The sequence below is a fragment of the Hyperoodon ampullatus genome (genome assembly GCF_949752795.1).
Source record: "Hyperoodon ampullatus genome assembly, chromosome: 15".
Taxonomy (NCBI): Eukaryota; Metazoa; Chordata; class Mammalia; order Artiodactyla; family Ziphiidae; genus Hyperoodon; species Hyperoodon ampullatus.
The window spans coordinates 17,714,679-17,730,889 of record NC_136928.1 but is presented as its reverse complement, the minus strand read 5'-3'; the positions used below and the strand labels follow the sequence as shown (position 1 = coordinate 17,730,889).

The 16,211-nt window shown below is 40.7% G+C and overlaps 2 protein-coding genes across 2 annotated transcripts in view; one reads left to right on the top strand and one right to left on the bottom strand.

Annotated features, from left to right (window-relative positions):
• Positions 1–3,866, bottom strand: part of EIF5B (eukaryotic translation initiation factor 5B) — a 69,841-nt gene extending 65,975 nt beyond the window's left edge. The window contains exon 1 of the mRNA XM_079720395.1: positions 3,684–3,866. Coding sequence (XP_079576521.1) covers positions 3,684–3,718 — 35 coding nt within the window. The 5' untranslated portion in view covers positions 3,719–3,866. The remainder of the gene's footprint in view (positions 1–3,683) is intronic.
• A 1,063-nt stretch (positions 3,867–4,929) lies between these two features.
• TXNDC9 (thioredoxin domain containing 9) lies at positions 4,930–15,954 on the top strand. Its single transcript, XM_079721445.1, has 5 exons — positions 4,930–5,016; positions 7,887–8,105; positions 10,013–10,131; positions 12,815–13,069; positions 15,372–15,954. Exons 2-5 carry the CDS (start codon positions 7,917–7,919, stop codon positions 15,487–15,489), a joined length of 681 nt encoding a protein of 226 aa, XP_079577571.1. The 5' UTR covers positions 4,930–5,016; positions 7,887–7,916; the 3' UTR covers positions 15,490–15,954.
• The last annotated feature ends 257 nt before the right edge of the window (positions 15,955–16,211 follow it).

The following is a 16,211-nucleotide window of genomic DNA, read 5'->3' as shown; positions in this document are numbered from 1 at the left end:
AGTCTGCCTGCCGATGCAGGGGACACGGGGTCGTGCCCTGGTCCGGGAAGATCCCACATGCCGCGGAGCAACTGGGCCCGTGAGCCATGGCCGCTGAGCCTGCGCGTCCGGAGCCTGTGCTCCGCAACGGGAGAGGCCACAGCAGTGAGAGACCCGTGTACTGCAAAAAAGAAAAAAAAAAAAAAAGTAGCTACATCAGCTCCCCAGAGATCACCAGTAGAGAAGGCAGAAGAGGTTTCTGTAAGCTAACAAGTTTATCATCTGCTTTCTTATTATTCATTTATGGCAAACTAGGACTTCCTCCCGTCCTTCCACATATTGATTACCTAAAGTATCAATGTAGGAACAAGGTAAGCCAAGAGAACTCTCAGATTATACATCTTTTTTTTTGATCTAATGTATGCAGATAGTTTATTATTAATTCAAATATATTCAAATGAGAAATAAATTCCTTTGTTGAACTAGACTATTTGAACTATTTGCCACTTGGATTACTTCCTCTCTGGGATGTTTTAGAGTACCTGCTATGCTCACAGCTCCTCTGGACAGGTTCCTTAAGCAGATCACCATGCTTTCTATCACAGGAGAGGGACCCGACACCCTGATCATACCTGGCTAGGATGAATATCTGACACCAGGACAAAAATCTAAAATGTAGGCAACTGTCTCAGAGATAGCCAGAACTCCCCCAAAAGGAGGAATTTTGCCAGGAGCATTATGTGTAGTTAAAAACAAAGGGCTACTATACTAGCTCACCACCAGCATAGAGAATCATAGCTGAAGATACCTGTACTCAATCCTGAAAGACCTCCTAATTCCTGAATGACATCCCCACCTTCATGTCTGACTGTGAAATAGGTGAAATAAAGATGTTCCTTCTCTCTATATCCTTTGTGAGGGGGTATAAATGTATTAATCCCATTTATTAAGGTAACATACCACATTCCTTACAACCTACCACATTCCTTACAACCTGAAAAATATAACTACCACACTTGGGGGATTAAAAAAAAAGGATCAGAATGAAGAATTGGAGGCTAATTGTGAAAAACTAGATAATCAGGATCATTTTTTCTCTGCACACATCAGTAAGAGAACATTCATCGTGTTGTATAAATGGAAATGGTAACACATTGCTACAGCACACAAGATCCCATAAGATATGGTCCCATTATGTAAGCTGATAACTGGGAAGGTTACAGGAAGAAATGAAAATATTGCCCTTATATTTTGTCTATATGATCTGTGATGGAATCCTACCCCAGTCAACTGAAAAAGGCAAGAAAACTTGCTGAACACCTATCAAAATCTTATTCTCAGAATTTCACAAGCTGAAACAAGATTCTAGAACTCAGTGTTTAAACAAAGGTCAGTCACCAATAAAACATATGTAATCCGAATAAAATTACTCAGATTAGACAGTAAAATCTAAATTTAAATGAACACTGAGTGGCTAAGAATTTAAAATAACAATATAAGGATTAAAACACTCAAGTATTTTATGTTCTTTCCAAGAACTGAAAAGTGGCTCAAGGCCTTAACTTGATAGCTAATAAGCAGGTGCTCATTTCTCACCCAGTTCTTCCTGAGCAGAAACATGTCTGGCTTAGGACAGCTCGGAAGGGAAGGAGAGGTGGGAGGAGTCCATGAAGCATTAAAAAACAAACAAGAAAACTTGATATTGGCTTATGAGAAAGTGTGTTTTTCCATTACACTGCCACCATTTTTCCTTCAATACGAGCCAAAAAGTAAACACTGCAGATTTAGTCAGAGAGGAAAAAAACCCAGTAGCATTCCTTCTATACTATCAAACCAATCATTTAGCAGGATCTAGTGTCTGCAATTTAAGCATTATGTCATCCATGAAAATCTTTATGAATTAGGAAAAGACGTTCACTTTTCTCTAAAAATACACGCACAAAAATAAATCTCTCCTCTATAGGAGAGAGCTTTTTTCCAATGTGAAAGAGCTTGAAAAAGAACTGTAGCTAAAATAACATATACATAAATATTTTTTAATCTAAAAAACAAACTTCTGTAATTCTGATCCAAACAAACCAATTGTAAAACACAAAACGAAAAAAAAAAACACAAAACATAATTTTAATTAGAATCAGTGAAATCAGAAAACTGACTAGACAATTGATAATATTTAAGAAATTACTGCTAGTATTCCTTAGGCTTAATGATGACATTGTGATTGTGTTTTATGTTGTGTTCCTGTGGTTGTTTTTTTTCCCTCAAGTATTTATCTTTCAGATACACCTGAAGGATTTACACATGAAAGGATTTTGAGAGTTGCTTTACCATATCCAGCAGAGATGAAACAGGGCCAGTCATGTGACAACAATGGTCGAAGCTGGGTAACTGGTACTGGAAGCTTTATTACACTCATCTCTATTTCTTGTATAAGGTCGAAGAAAAAAAGTATCCTAGGCACCAAAACATCCTGTCAAAAGCACAGAAATTTCTCTCCCACTAAATCACCCCAGAATTCTGCTTCTTTCTTATTTATCTGCTTTGATTAACAATAAGTTCTATTCTTGAAACCAATTAACTTCCTCCAATAGACCTGTAACTGAAACACAAGACTCACCTTGGTGTCTTTTTAACGCCATTCATCAGATAGGTGAAGGCCAGTGAGGACACAACCCAGGATTCCAACTCACAACTGGTAATCTGATTTTAACTTCAAGACCACATATCCGTTTTGAGTCAAAATGAACTATCACAGGTTGTTTTTGTCTTTTGAATTTCTCTTACTATCCCCAGTATTTGAACTAAGTTTGGTGAGTAGTACAGAAAGGTGAAAAGTAACAAATGTTGTTCACTCCCAGGAAGTAAAACCCTTTCAATGAAAAGGGGTAAAGAACTCAACCGAATATGACACCCAGAAATGTTCCAATAATCTCGGGGTACGCAACTCTACATACACCCTTACGCTCCCTCGCCCCAGAAGTCTTTTAAATGGTTAGAAAAGACCGACCCTGGTTGGTTTGTTTCATCTCCTCCTCCTTTCTTAGGGGAGGTGCTAGAGAGCAAAGAAATGACCAAAAGGCCGGAAGAAGGAACGCGAAAAGCATGGAGTCTGGACAATCAGCCCTTAAGTAATTGAAAGCTGTACCCAAATTAAATGAAGTTAAAGGGAGATTGCTGCTACGCTCCTCCCGGTAACTCCAACGCACCTGAGCGGCTCAGAGAGTGGGAACACCTGGCTGGAGACACAGCAGATCCCAACTCCCTCTCTCGCCAAGAATTCACAGGTACAAAGACATAAAAAGAACTCTTCCTGACCCCCAGCAAGAGTAACGCCACGAAAACAACTCCCAACCTCCGGGCCACGCGGGCTGAGCCGCCCCCGGCCCCGCGAGGCCGCGAGCCCTGGCCCGCGGGGCCTCGAACCCCAAACGACTGCCCCGCTCCTCAGGCCGGACACCCCTTCTCCCGGGCCGGGCGAAGGGCGGCAAAGGGACGGAGTCTCGGCTGGGAACCCGCCCGCCGCGGAGGCCCTCCCCGCCCGCCCGGAACTGGGGTCTCGGGCTCGCGCCACCCACTGCAGGCCCCGGCCGGTGCCCCGCGGGGCCGCTCTCGAGCCTCGACCCCGGTCCGCCGCGCGCCCACGGGACCCGCGCGACCCCCTCAGCCGCGCCGGCCACCGCCGTTGGGACGCCGACACTGGCTACCTGTCTTCGCTCTTGTTTTTCTGCTTCTTTCCCATCGTGTGTCAGCGGGGCTCGTAGCCCCAGCCCCTCTATTCGGTCTCTCACAGACCCACTGTCCCCCGGCCGACTTCGGTCTCCGCTCGGCTCCGTCCCCCACGGCGGTACCGCCTCTCGCACCCGGCTCTCCACAGACCCGCGCACTGGGACAGGGCACATATGGTGTGAGCTCCGAGTGCGCAAGCGCATCGCCCCGCCGCCTCGGCGTGTGGACGCAGGGCGCGGCTCATTGAGAGCCGCGCCTCGGCTAGAGCGTCTCCAGTTGACCCGCCCGCCAGGCAGGAGCCCGAGCGCCTCCTTCCCGCAAGCGTCAGCCGTGCACCGACGCCCGTGCGGTTTCCAGATTCTAGAACCCGGAGGCGGACAATGAGGCTGAAAATTCCACCGTCAGCCTTCTCCCTGTGGGGAATGCCGACTTGGGGAATCGGATCTCAGTTCAGGAGTAGACTTTCGGTTTCCCTTCCACCTTTAACCTCTGTCCCTTTGTACTCTGAGCTGCGTGAAGTTCAGTAAAGAACCACAATGAACCCCTGGTGAGCTGTCTAGGTGTTGCCAAGGGAGATAGAGAAATCCAGAACATGAGTCCATGACTTACCAAAAAAACAAAACAAAAAAACCAAACAAACCAGAAATCATAAAACAAGGACACACCCATTAATTCTGCAAAATAGATCATAATCTTTACATTCAAAGCGAGAGCAATTTCTAAAAATGTGTGTCAGGGAAGTCGCGAGGGAACCTACTAGGGTTGTGAAAGTGTTCTATATCCGGATCTGGACGATGACACTACGAGTGTTAACTATGTAAAAACTATGGCGTATAGGTTATATTTCAACTTTTTTTAAAAAGGGGGAAACGTTCAATAAACAGAATGGAAACGAAATTGGAGTGTCACTCCTGAGGAAGACAGTAGCTATTTCATTTCTGATGTAACATTATGTCAGAGCGTAAGAACCTCAACTCCAGGCTGAGCACTAAGAAACTACAAACTCCAGCATACTTCGCTCCCTCGCTCTCTGGGCTGTTTACACGGACGAAGGGAGAGGTTGGGCCACCTCGGTTCCGGGCGGTGGGGCGGGGGAGGGTGGGGGAGGAGCGCACGCGCAGAAGCGCTCACCGCACGCACGTCCCCTCCCTTCCCCCCTCCACTTCCTGGGGCGTCGCAGATTGTATCGCGTGAGAGCCGCGGCCAATGAGGAGGCGGAAGTGACGGTCGCTTCGCAGCACCCCGCCGCTGCTACGAGCCTGAAGCCGGAGTGGATTGCTCTTCTGGAGAAGCTGGTTCCTCACTTCTCAGGTATCACCGAGAGCTCAAGTGAGGCAGAGAGTGGTGTGAAAAAGCCGGCCATGCACCTCGGTGCTAATGGACACCCGGCTGCTCAGCCTCCTGCCTGGGCGGGGGAAGGGCGCGGCTCGGGCGAGGGTGTCCGCGCCGCGGAGGAAGCTTTGGCGCATGCGCCCCGGGAGGCGTAGAAGCCGGGACCACCTCAACTCTGCCCTCATCTGTCTCCGGGGGCGCAGGGAGTGGCGAGGGTACTTTTGGGAAGCGGCTGGCGTGCAGTTAAGGGTGAGGCCCCATGGTTGTTTTGGCGGGTGCATGCCGGGGGATCAAGGAAATGGTTAGGTAATTTGAGGACAAGTCCCTGCCCACCATTCAGTTGAACTGAAAAAAAGAAGCTTGTTTGGAGAATCAAGTTCCCAGAATACCTGCACCGTCTCCTTTCCCCCTTTCTGAATGCGGTAGCACCACCTGTCCCCAGAGCAGCCCTTGTTAATCGTTTCTCCTCCCAGTTATCCAAGACTTGAATTCTGAGCTCAGCCTATAAACCTCCAGGGATAAGCAACCGCTACGCCCCTGGTAAAGAACAGGGTCTGACATGCAAGTCAATGTTTAATGTCGAGTTTTCTGCCTCATCCAGCCCCAATCCTGAGAGTCACAGCCTTACGTTTTTCTTGGGAGGTAGGGAGTGTGAAATTCACTTGCTATATTTGAAATACTCCTTTCAATTTTAAATACTCCTTTAAAATTTTATAGCGTTTATGAGGAAGTTACATTTTGGTTTTATTTATTTATTTATTGGTTTTTTTTAAAACCCGGAAATACTTTTGAAACTTAACGATAATTTGAACAAAAGCTACGCGCACGTTCCTTCAACAGTTGACAAACATTTTTTGTGCATCTGCAGTGTTCTCAGCACTGCTAGCTCCAGGAATACAAGGTGAAATCGAGTATGCTTTTTTTTAAATTTATTTATGCGTTTGGTCTTCGTTGCTGCATGCAGGGTTTCTCTAGTCCCGGCGAGCGGGGGCTACTCTTCGTTGCGGGGCATGGGCTTCTCACTGCGGTGGCTTCTCTTGCTGCGGAGCACGGGCTCTAGGCACGCAGGCTTCAGTAGTTGTAGTATGTGGGCTCCAGAGCGCAGGTTCAGTAGTTGTGGCGCACAGGCTTAGTTGCTGCGAGGCATATGGGATCTTCCCGGACCAGGGATCCAACCCATGTCCCCTGCATTGGAAGGTGGATTCTTAAGTACTGCGCCACCAGGGAAGTCCCCAGTATGCTTTTCAAAAGCTTCTTTTCATGTGTAGAAAAATGGAATCAGAAGCGAAGTTTGCAAGAAGACTATTTCTCTTCACTTCAACATTTATAGAGGGTCTGGTGGGCCAGGCTGCGTGTATGAAGCTGGGTGAATAAGCTCACAAGTTTATTCAGATTTTTGAAAGTGCTTCAGTAGTGGTTGCAAATGTATCACATAACTAATTGAGATGCAACAGCCTCCTGCTTTGATAAGCAAATTATAAATTGAAATTCAGGGGTACCCATAAAACATTTGATTTTCTACCAGCAACAATAATACATTTCTTCTAAAATATGTAATTGAAATAGATAACAAGGACCTACTGTATAGCACAGGGAACTCTACTCAATATTCGTAGTAACTTAAATGGGAAAAGAATTTGGAAAAGGATACATGTATATGTATAAGTGAATAACTTTGCTGTATACCTGAAATTAACATTATAAATCAACTAGATGCCAATATAAAATAAATATATAATTGAGAGAGATCTTCCTTTCTAATCTGAATTAGATTCTATTTTTTTATATTTCTTTATTTATTTATCGCTGTGTTAGGTCTTAGTAGTTGCAACACGCGGGATCTTTCGTTGTGGCATGCGGGCTCTTCACTGCAGCACAGCCTTTTCTCTAGTTGTGGCGCTCAGGCTCCAGAGCATGTGGGCTTTATAGTTTGTGGCACACAGGCTGTCTAGTTGAGGCGTGTAGGCTCAGTAGTTGCGACTCGAGGGCTTAGTTGCCCCGCAGCATGTGGGATCTTAGTTCCTCGACCAGGGATCGAACCCACGTCCCCTGCATTGGGAGTTGGTTTCTTTGCCACTGGCCCACCAGGGAAGTCCCTAGATTCTATTTTTAAACTCTTATCTTACATAGAGGATTGATGGGAAAAAAATCGATATTTTTTAAAATATTTGTAGTGTTATATTGTTTGACCTCAAAGTTAAGAACACTGAGTGTCAGTAAATCAATACCAGTATCAATCTTTGTGGCCTCATAGACCTTATTAGGTAATGGGAGAACAGGAATGGAAACTAAAGCTTAGGGAACATCAGGCAGAGTTCTTTACATAAGTTGTAATGAGCTCTCTTCAGAGTTAAACGAAAATCATTTAGGCAGAGATGAAAAATATGTCTTTTGCTCAACTCTGCTCTATGTTGAAGCAAAGTTTGGTGTGTGTATGTGTGTGTAAAACCTCACTGCAGTTAAACTTTATCTTGTTCACAGTCATTTCTGCTTTTCTTCCTTTTTCCTTTGGTAAAGAACACTGTCAGTATACAGCACTAGGTTTAATTTCGTCATTCATTTCTTTCTGGTCTGGCGATGGTCTTAAAGATTTGTCTTTGCTTTAGGGTAGTAAAACACAAACTAAATCAAAAGCACCTAAACTTTGGTCTAAATCGTTTTTGAGTAGTGTAACTCTAATCCATTGAAAATTAAATTTTAAAACATTTAAATAAAAATTCTTAACATGACGTGCTTGGTTGTCAGCAGAACACTTTGTGGACTACAAATGATATACTTGCTAGCATTTTTGAAACTAAGAGAAAACTGTCTTATTTTTTTTTTTCTAACTTTGTAAACCTTCTCCTCAGCATCAAGGGTGAACTGTACCATTTAGAAGAATGGAAGCGAATGCACCTGTTGAAATGTTTTCAAAAGTCCTAGAGAATCAGTTGCTTCAGACCACCAAACAAGTGGAAGAACATTTGGATTCGGAAATTCAGAAACTGGATCAGATGGATGAGGATGAATTGGAACACCTCAAAGAAAAGAGACTCAAGGCACTGAAGAAAGCTCAACAGCAGAAACAAGTAACCTCTCTGCCCTGCTTTCTGAAATTGCTCTAACAGTATGCTTCTAACAACTTATATATACCTGTGCTGCAGTAGTCACTTGTAGTTTTTAGGGTGGTTTGACCTCAAAGTACCTAATGCCATTAAAAATTTGCCCAGAAAAAAGATTAGTTTTAAAGACACATTCAGGGCTTCCCTGGTGGTGCAGTGGTTGAGAGTCCGCCTGCCGATGCAGGGGACACGGGCTCGTGCCCTGGTCTGGGAAGATCCCACATGCCGTGGAGCGGCTGGGCCTGTGAGCCATAAAAAAAAGACACATTCAGAATTAGCCTGATCAGTATATTAATCCACAGTCAAGTACAAGAAACACGTGCCCAGGATCATCTTCCGAGCTCAGATTTGTGTGGTTGAGAGAGTGGATGAGGAAGAACCCTGGGAGGAATAGGGATCAGTGGGTTCCCTTTCAGGTGGAGTTATGAGAAAGCCTGTCATAACTTAGCTGTGTGCAAAGCAAATGCGTCATTAAGGAGTGTATTTGAGAGTTGAAACTCTTTATGGAAGCTTTACCAAAGAAATAAGGAGAAAAATATCAGGGCCTCCGGTAGGTCTCAGCTCAGTGTACGCCAGCATGAAATGTATAGATACCAAAACTGGTGACGCAGTCTCGGCTGTGTTAGTGTAAGGCCAGGGATGGCACTCCTGCCCCTTTCTAGGTGGACCACTTCTGGAAGACTGTTCAGAGGAGGACAGCCAGAAGACGAAGAAGTCTAGAAGTCATTTCATATGAGAAAGTCAAAAGCAAGTGGAAATGTTCAGTGTGAAGCAGGCAGGACATAGGCGATGTAGGATATTTGAAGGGCTGACGTGAAGGAGATTAGAATTTCTGTTTCTTATCTGAGGTCCAAGCTGGGATCCACAGCCCATTGTTCTGGATATACTGTGATTCAGTGTGAGAAGACTTTTCTAAGAATAGAGAGTACATATACAAATGCTTTTTAAGCACACCCGCCAGACACTGTTGTAGTTATTTTCACATTGTCCATTCACAGTAACTCAATGAGATAGTTACTTTATGATCTCCACATTACAGGTGAGGAAAGTGAGACTCAGAAAGGTTATTACAGTTCATAGCCTGATAAGTGGTAGAGCAGTGATTCAAGCCCATGCCTTCTGCCTGCACATCCAGTCCTCCCTTTTATTAAAACCAGCTCCTGAGAAAGGAAACAAGCTTCCAGTTGAGGGGACCAGCTTCCTGCCACAGGAAAGGTTCAAGAAGCTGAAATGTCTGTCTGACATGGATGATAAGGGTTGATTTATTGATTTGGGAAGTTGGATTAGGTGACTTGCGGGATCTTTGTTTCTGGACACCATGTGAAGACAAACATCTTTTTCTTCCCAGGATACTACCCATTGGTGGCCAGTACAGAAGAGGTTTGCTGTCTCTGAGTTAGTCATCAAAAGCATACAGGGCTCCCGAGCTTCAGAGCTGCAGTACCCGCCCCCTCCCCAAAGACAGATTGGCTTTATCTCACAAGCATTATTTTTTAAAGCTATGTAGTAACTTGGATCAAATGCTTCTGATTTTAATAGTTTCAGTGCAAGGAAATTAAGTAGATGGTTACATTCTAAGTCTCTTTGTAGTCTAAATTTTTACTTTCGAAGTTCTAAGAAAACGTATGTTTTAAGTTACCAAGACGGATAATCATCTTAAATATGAGCCATGCTGTGGAGATAGTCATGGCCCACAGACTGTATTTGCATTGACACTAGCAACATAGGAAAGTACATCACCGAAAGGAATTCATTTCTCTCTAAGATAAAATCAGCTTGATTACAAAATATTATAGTGGTTTGGACATAAAATACAAAGTGATATTGAAAGAGGTATTTCAAATGTGTGATATTTTCCCTTTTCTCCAAATCAGGAATGGCTTTCAAAAGGACATGGGGAATACAGAGAAATCCCTAGTGAGAGAGACTTTTTTCAAGAAGTCAAGGAGAGTAAAAAAGTGGTTTGCCATTTCTACAGAGACTCCACATTGAGGTAATTTGTTTCCCTCAGTGACTGTTCTTGAACATGATGAGATTGTTGAATAGAGATACACTGACTTCATAGAGAATTAAGAAAAATATAAAAGGAAGTAATCCCTAAGTTGTCTCTTTATACTAGAATTAAAGTTAAGCAGTCATTAAAGATTAACTTAAAAACCAGTGACATACAAAAGTACAAATTATAGAAGATCAGTATTTCCATAGAAATGGCTATTTCCTGAACTACATTTTCACTAGCTAATTTTTAAACATCTTAGAAATGAACACTTTAATTTTTTTATCAATGCCAAAAGAATTCTACTTTTGTCCCTACTATTATGATACAGCCACAGTGTTGGAAATGGGGCCAACACCTGAACACTAGCTTTGAATTCAGTCACTTCTTCTCAACTTCAATTCACCGGGAGACAGTGGCTTGATCAAGCCTTTCACCTGAAGCAGAGTTGGGGCACCAGGCATGGCTGGAAGGAAAATAAAGTGATTTCTATTAGACGAACCCAGGTCTGCCAACCTCTCTTTGGAGGCAGATCCCTCAAAGTGAAAATAGCCCCAGAAGAGGTTATATCTTAAACCAGAGGACTCAAGCCTTTTTTTTTTTAGCCCCCAAATTTGAATACTTGCCAACATTTAAGTGTTGGCAAGAAAACTTTTAAATGTTGGCAACTAATCAGATTGTAGAATTTTTTTTTTAAGTATCAGATAACTTGATAACAGACCTAGAATTGTATGAAAGCAATTCACTGATGCCGAGTAGCTCCTGCCCCCCTTAGACACACACTCCAATGCAGAGTCTCTGTTATTCCCTGGGATCCCAGCCCTGCCCTCTTCTCGCATTTCCATAGCCTGCCTGGCCCTTGTCTTTGCCTCATCACCCAACAACGTGGCTATTAGTTAACACCTTTCAGGGACTGATTGCTTGGGATTTATTGACTAAGAAAATAAAGATGAAAGAAAATAACTGAGACGATGAAATCTCCTATAAGGGAAAGTGGGAAAGGGATTAGGAAGGTAAATAGAAGATTGATATTATTTGTCCACTTATTTATTAGATGTCTCTGCCCACTAGATTGTAAGTTTTGTGAAGGCAGAGGGTTTGCCTTTGTGTCGTGGCCCACTGTGCTCTGGGTTCCTAGCCATAGAGCAGCATTGACTACACATAGTAGGTACTCAGTAAGTATACTTGATGGATTTATAAACAATGCAGCACCAGCAGTACTTACCTTAAAACAGAACTGAAAAGTCAAGATTGAAATGAGGTGATAGAGATATAGATAGGTAGATATCAAAGTTTCTAGCACATAGTACGCTAGATACTTCATGTTGTATAAAATCCTGGAGCATTCACAATCACTGTTTGAGGTAAGTACGTATAATTCCTGTGCTTCATGCGTGGAAACCAAAGACTTGGAGAGATTAAGTGACCTACCTAATGTCACTCAGCTACTAAATGATAAAAGAGGATTTGAACCCAGGTTTTAAGCCTAATGCTGTTTTAACTACACCATAACTACTACTTCTAGATTTTTAAAAAATGGATTAATTGACAAGTGGGACACAGACCTATTTAAAATAGATTCTGTATTACTCCAGTAAAACAATGGAGTTGATTTTTGTACAAATCTTCAAGAACGTATTTCTCAAAATGATTTGTCCTTGTTTGGAACTTCATTCAAAAACCACTTATTCCCCTACCATTTTTCACTAAAATCCCATTGCTGCAGTACGTGGGTGGTATATAAAAAGAATCACTCAGAGGTGATGATGCATCAAGGTTATAAGAAACTCCGTGGACCCAAACCTAACTCAGGAAAAACTATACCAAGAAGTACCCAAAAAGCCTACTAGTAAAACCAGCTATGAAGCATTCGGTTTCTTAGTCATGGAAAGCAGTAGTTCTCAAACTTTGCTGGGCATGAGAATCACTTGCATGTTTCTCAGCTCAACTCCCAGAGAATTTTCATTCATTTGCATATTTTAAAAGTTGACTGTAATAATCACCTCTGGGTAAGAACTACTGCTCAAAAGATTATTACAGTAGTCTTTCAGAAACACTAGAAGGCTGGCCAATTTAAAATATAATTTAAAGAAAATATCGCTTTCCACTGTTCAGGTGGCTTAATAAAGGTTACTGCTGGTATTTTTCATTTCTTTAGAACCGTAATGACCATGTTTGTAGCCCTTAACCTTGATATGCTTCTCACTAACAGAGTCGCACAGTTGGAAGGGTTCCTCAGTGACACCATTCAGTCTTTCTTAGTGACTTCCAAATATGGCACCACATGTTCATTTCTAATTCTGAGAACTGTCTTCCCAGTTCTGTCAAGTTCAGATTTGTCACCTATGAGATGCCAGGAAACATGCATAAGGGAAATGACAATTTTTTATTCTTAACCATGAACATGACAACTTTGTGAACTACTTAAGGCATAAGTTGAATACTTCATTTTTTATAAGTATCGTTAAGGGAGATCTGACTTTCTAGAATATGATATGAGAGGTAGAAAAAGAGGTACCTAACCTATGAAATGGAAATGAGATTATCTGATAGAAGCATAGATTGGCTGCCAAATTATGAGATTCAGAAAAACTAAAAACTTAGATGTGCCTTAATATTTATTTTGAAAAAGAAATCTGTTGTTTTTAGCTTTTGATTTTCTATGTGTTGTTATCTATAGGTGTAACATACTAGACAGACATTTGGTGATACTGTCCAAGAAACATCTTGAGACCAAATTTTTGAAGCTGAATGTGGAAAAAGCACCTTTCCTTTGTGAGAGACTGCATATCAAAGTCATTCCCACGCTAGCACTGGTGAAAGATGGAAAAACACAAGATTTTGTTGTTGGATTTTCTGACCTAGGAAATACAGATGACTTCACCACAGAAACTTTAGAATGGAGGCTGGGTTGTTCTGATATTCTCAATTACAGGTAACTTTTAGTAAACTATCAATTTATATTAATTCACATATCCAGTTGATTTTTTAGAGAATTTATGTTAACATTTATTTTATGGAACTAAGATCTTTAAGCTGAGATGTAGAAAAATTTTCACAAAGGAAAAGCATATTTCTTAAAGTGTACATTAGCATGATCTTACAGCAAAATCAGAGTTATAAATAAAATTGACCTTGGATCTTGGAGTCCATCTAACTATAAAAGTTTTCAAACTAACAGATCCTATGGAATCTAATTCTCTGTTAATCTGGAAACCCAAAATGACACTCCAGAAGAATTGACTCCTTCCTGATTTAAACGAGATTAATCAAATTGATAATGACTTACATTAAAAATCTAATGTTTGAAAGTAGATATTCCTGTATCACTTGTAGAATCTGATAAAACATATAAAATCTCATCTCTATGCTTAGCTTAAATTACTACTCTGGGAAACAGTCTCAGAAAACCATCTGTTGATAAAATCCAACTTCCATTTTCCACTTATCTCTTTGTCCACTTCTCTAGACAAATAATTTATCTAATTCCACAAATCAGAGCATATCATCTTACGTTTTGTGCCTGTTTTTGATTTGCAAAAATAACAGGTAAAATTTTCCAGTTATTCCAGTCAGAGTGCCTTTTGATAAGTAGAAAGTTCTCTCATCTTTTTACTTCCCTTCTTCCTTTATCTCTGAATCTTTCCTCCACATGCATAAATCATTCCTACATTGTAGTGATTGATTTTGGAGTTTTAGGTTTTATTTTCTTAATATTAAGTAAAATGTTAATATTAAATAAAATTATTTTGAAGTGATTTCAAACTTTAAATAAGGTGGAAACTAGTACAAAGAATTCTTGAAATCTTGTATATCATTCACCCATGTCCCTCAATTTTCAACATTTTATATTTGCTTTATCGTTCTCTTTCTAGATATATATAAACTTTTTTTCAGAACCATTTGATTGGACGTTGTAGATATATTGTCCCTTTACTCCTAAATATTTCTGTATGCATTTCCTAAGAACAGGAACATTTTATACAACCACAGTACAATTTATTAAAACACAAAATACATAGTTTACAGACCTTATTCAAATTCCACCATTGTCCCAATAATGTCCTCCATACTGGAAAAATGGGTTCTGTGTACTTACTATGTATTTTTAGTTTCCATTAACCTGTAGCAACTTGTTCCCCTCCTTTGTTTTTCAATACTTTAACATTTTTGAAGAGTACAAACTAGTTATTTTATAGAGCATCTCCCAGTTTGTTTCAAAATTAGATTCAGATTCTGCATGTTTTCCACAGGTATATTATGGAAGTGATGTTGTATTCTTTCTTCTCAGTGTACCATATCAGGAGATATATGATGGTTTGTCTCATTGCTGGTGGTGGTAACTGTGCACTGGTTAACCAGTTGTCTACCAAGCCAACTGGTGATTTAAGGAAGAACTTCTCCAGACCCCACATTAACTTACTTCTTCATTTATCTGTATTAGAATGGGCTGTGGATTCTTTTATTCAGTGGGTTATAGTCTGTTGCTGTTATTGTTTACTTTGAAGCTCAGATTGCCTCAGATTTGGCCAGTGAGAGCCTTTCATACTGGCTTCTCTGTCCTTTTGACACATCCCCATAATTCTTTGAGCACCTTCTGGTGCACTTAAGGTCTTTTAGGGGGCCTCGTGTTATACTCTCCACAGGAATTGGCTTTTTCTCCAAGATTCCATGGTTCCTTTCAGTGGCAAATGATATTTCAAAACCAAGATCTAGCTGCTAGGAATATCTTGAGGCGTCATGAAAAGAGTTCCATTCCAATTCTGAGTTAATGATAATGAATTCCATGAGTTTTGTTGATGTCTATAGAGATCTAAGCATTAAAAGATGTTAAATAGAATCAAACCAGTCATAACAGGCTATCAAAAATAGAGCATGGTTTTCCTGTGTCATTCTCAGGAGAGAATCTAATACAGATTCAGCATACCCAAAACAGATAAAAATAACTGATTTCCTTGTATGCTTTTTAGTCAGAAATTTTGTTGGTGCATCCCGTGAAATGTTAATCAGTAATTAATGATAAAATAAAACGCTGATCTAAAGCATTTAGTAGTACATAGTAAGGTTTAAAACTATTAACTATCAGTGTAAATAATATACCTCTTCCTTGACACCAACATTTTAAAGAAAATTTTACTCTATTATGTTACAGTGAGGATAGGTTTTTGTGCAGTTTAGTATACCAGCTGTACTAAACCATACAGAATAAGTGTTTTTCAAATTTGCTTTCTTTTTAGTGGAAATTTAACGGAGCCACCATTTCAGAGCCAAAAGAAATTTGGAACAAACTTCACAAAGCTGGAAAAGAAAACTATTCGAGGAAAGAAATATGATTCTGACTCTGATGATGATTAATTCTTTGTAAATCGTCTCCTGACTTCAGAATTCGATGTGTTTTCTAAATTCTGTTGATTTCAGTACATTCGTCTCCTAATGGTCACATTCTAGAGTTTTATGCAGTTGCATCACATTGAAAAACATCTGTGATATTTTCTGTGTGGAGTTTGTGTTTAAGTTGAGGAAAACTTCTGAGTTCTAAAATTATCTGAGTAGGGTCTGGATTCTCTATTTTTGAGATTGGTTTTATCACAATATGATTCTTACATTTTTATACCATTCACAATTGTGTTTTTAATCTACTGGATTGGAAATAGAAATACAGCACACTATTCCAGGACTAATTCTTACCTAGCATTATTTACTTTATAAAGAGGTCAAGTAACATTTACTGGTGTAACAGACTGCACTTGTAATTGATTAGAAACACTCTTCTGGAATATATTTAAGTAACTATTAAAGAACTGTATTCTGTATGCTGCATGGTGTTGTTGAGTCAACTGATGGCAACAGAAAGCTTTTTCAGGTTGTGAACATACTGCCTTATTTAAAGGGTCTTGATTGCTTGTATTTTAAGACATGTATTAAACAATCAAGAAGCACTTTCGAAATGGCAACATGAGACATACAGACCCCTAGTGAAACAATCATAACTGGTCAATTTTTTTTTAGAAATTAAAGTCTCTGGAAATTGTCATAAGAGCACACAGCAAACAGAAACATTTATCCAAGAAAATACT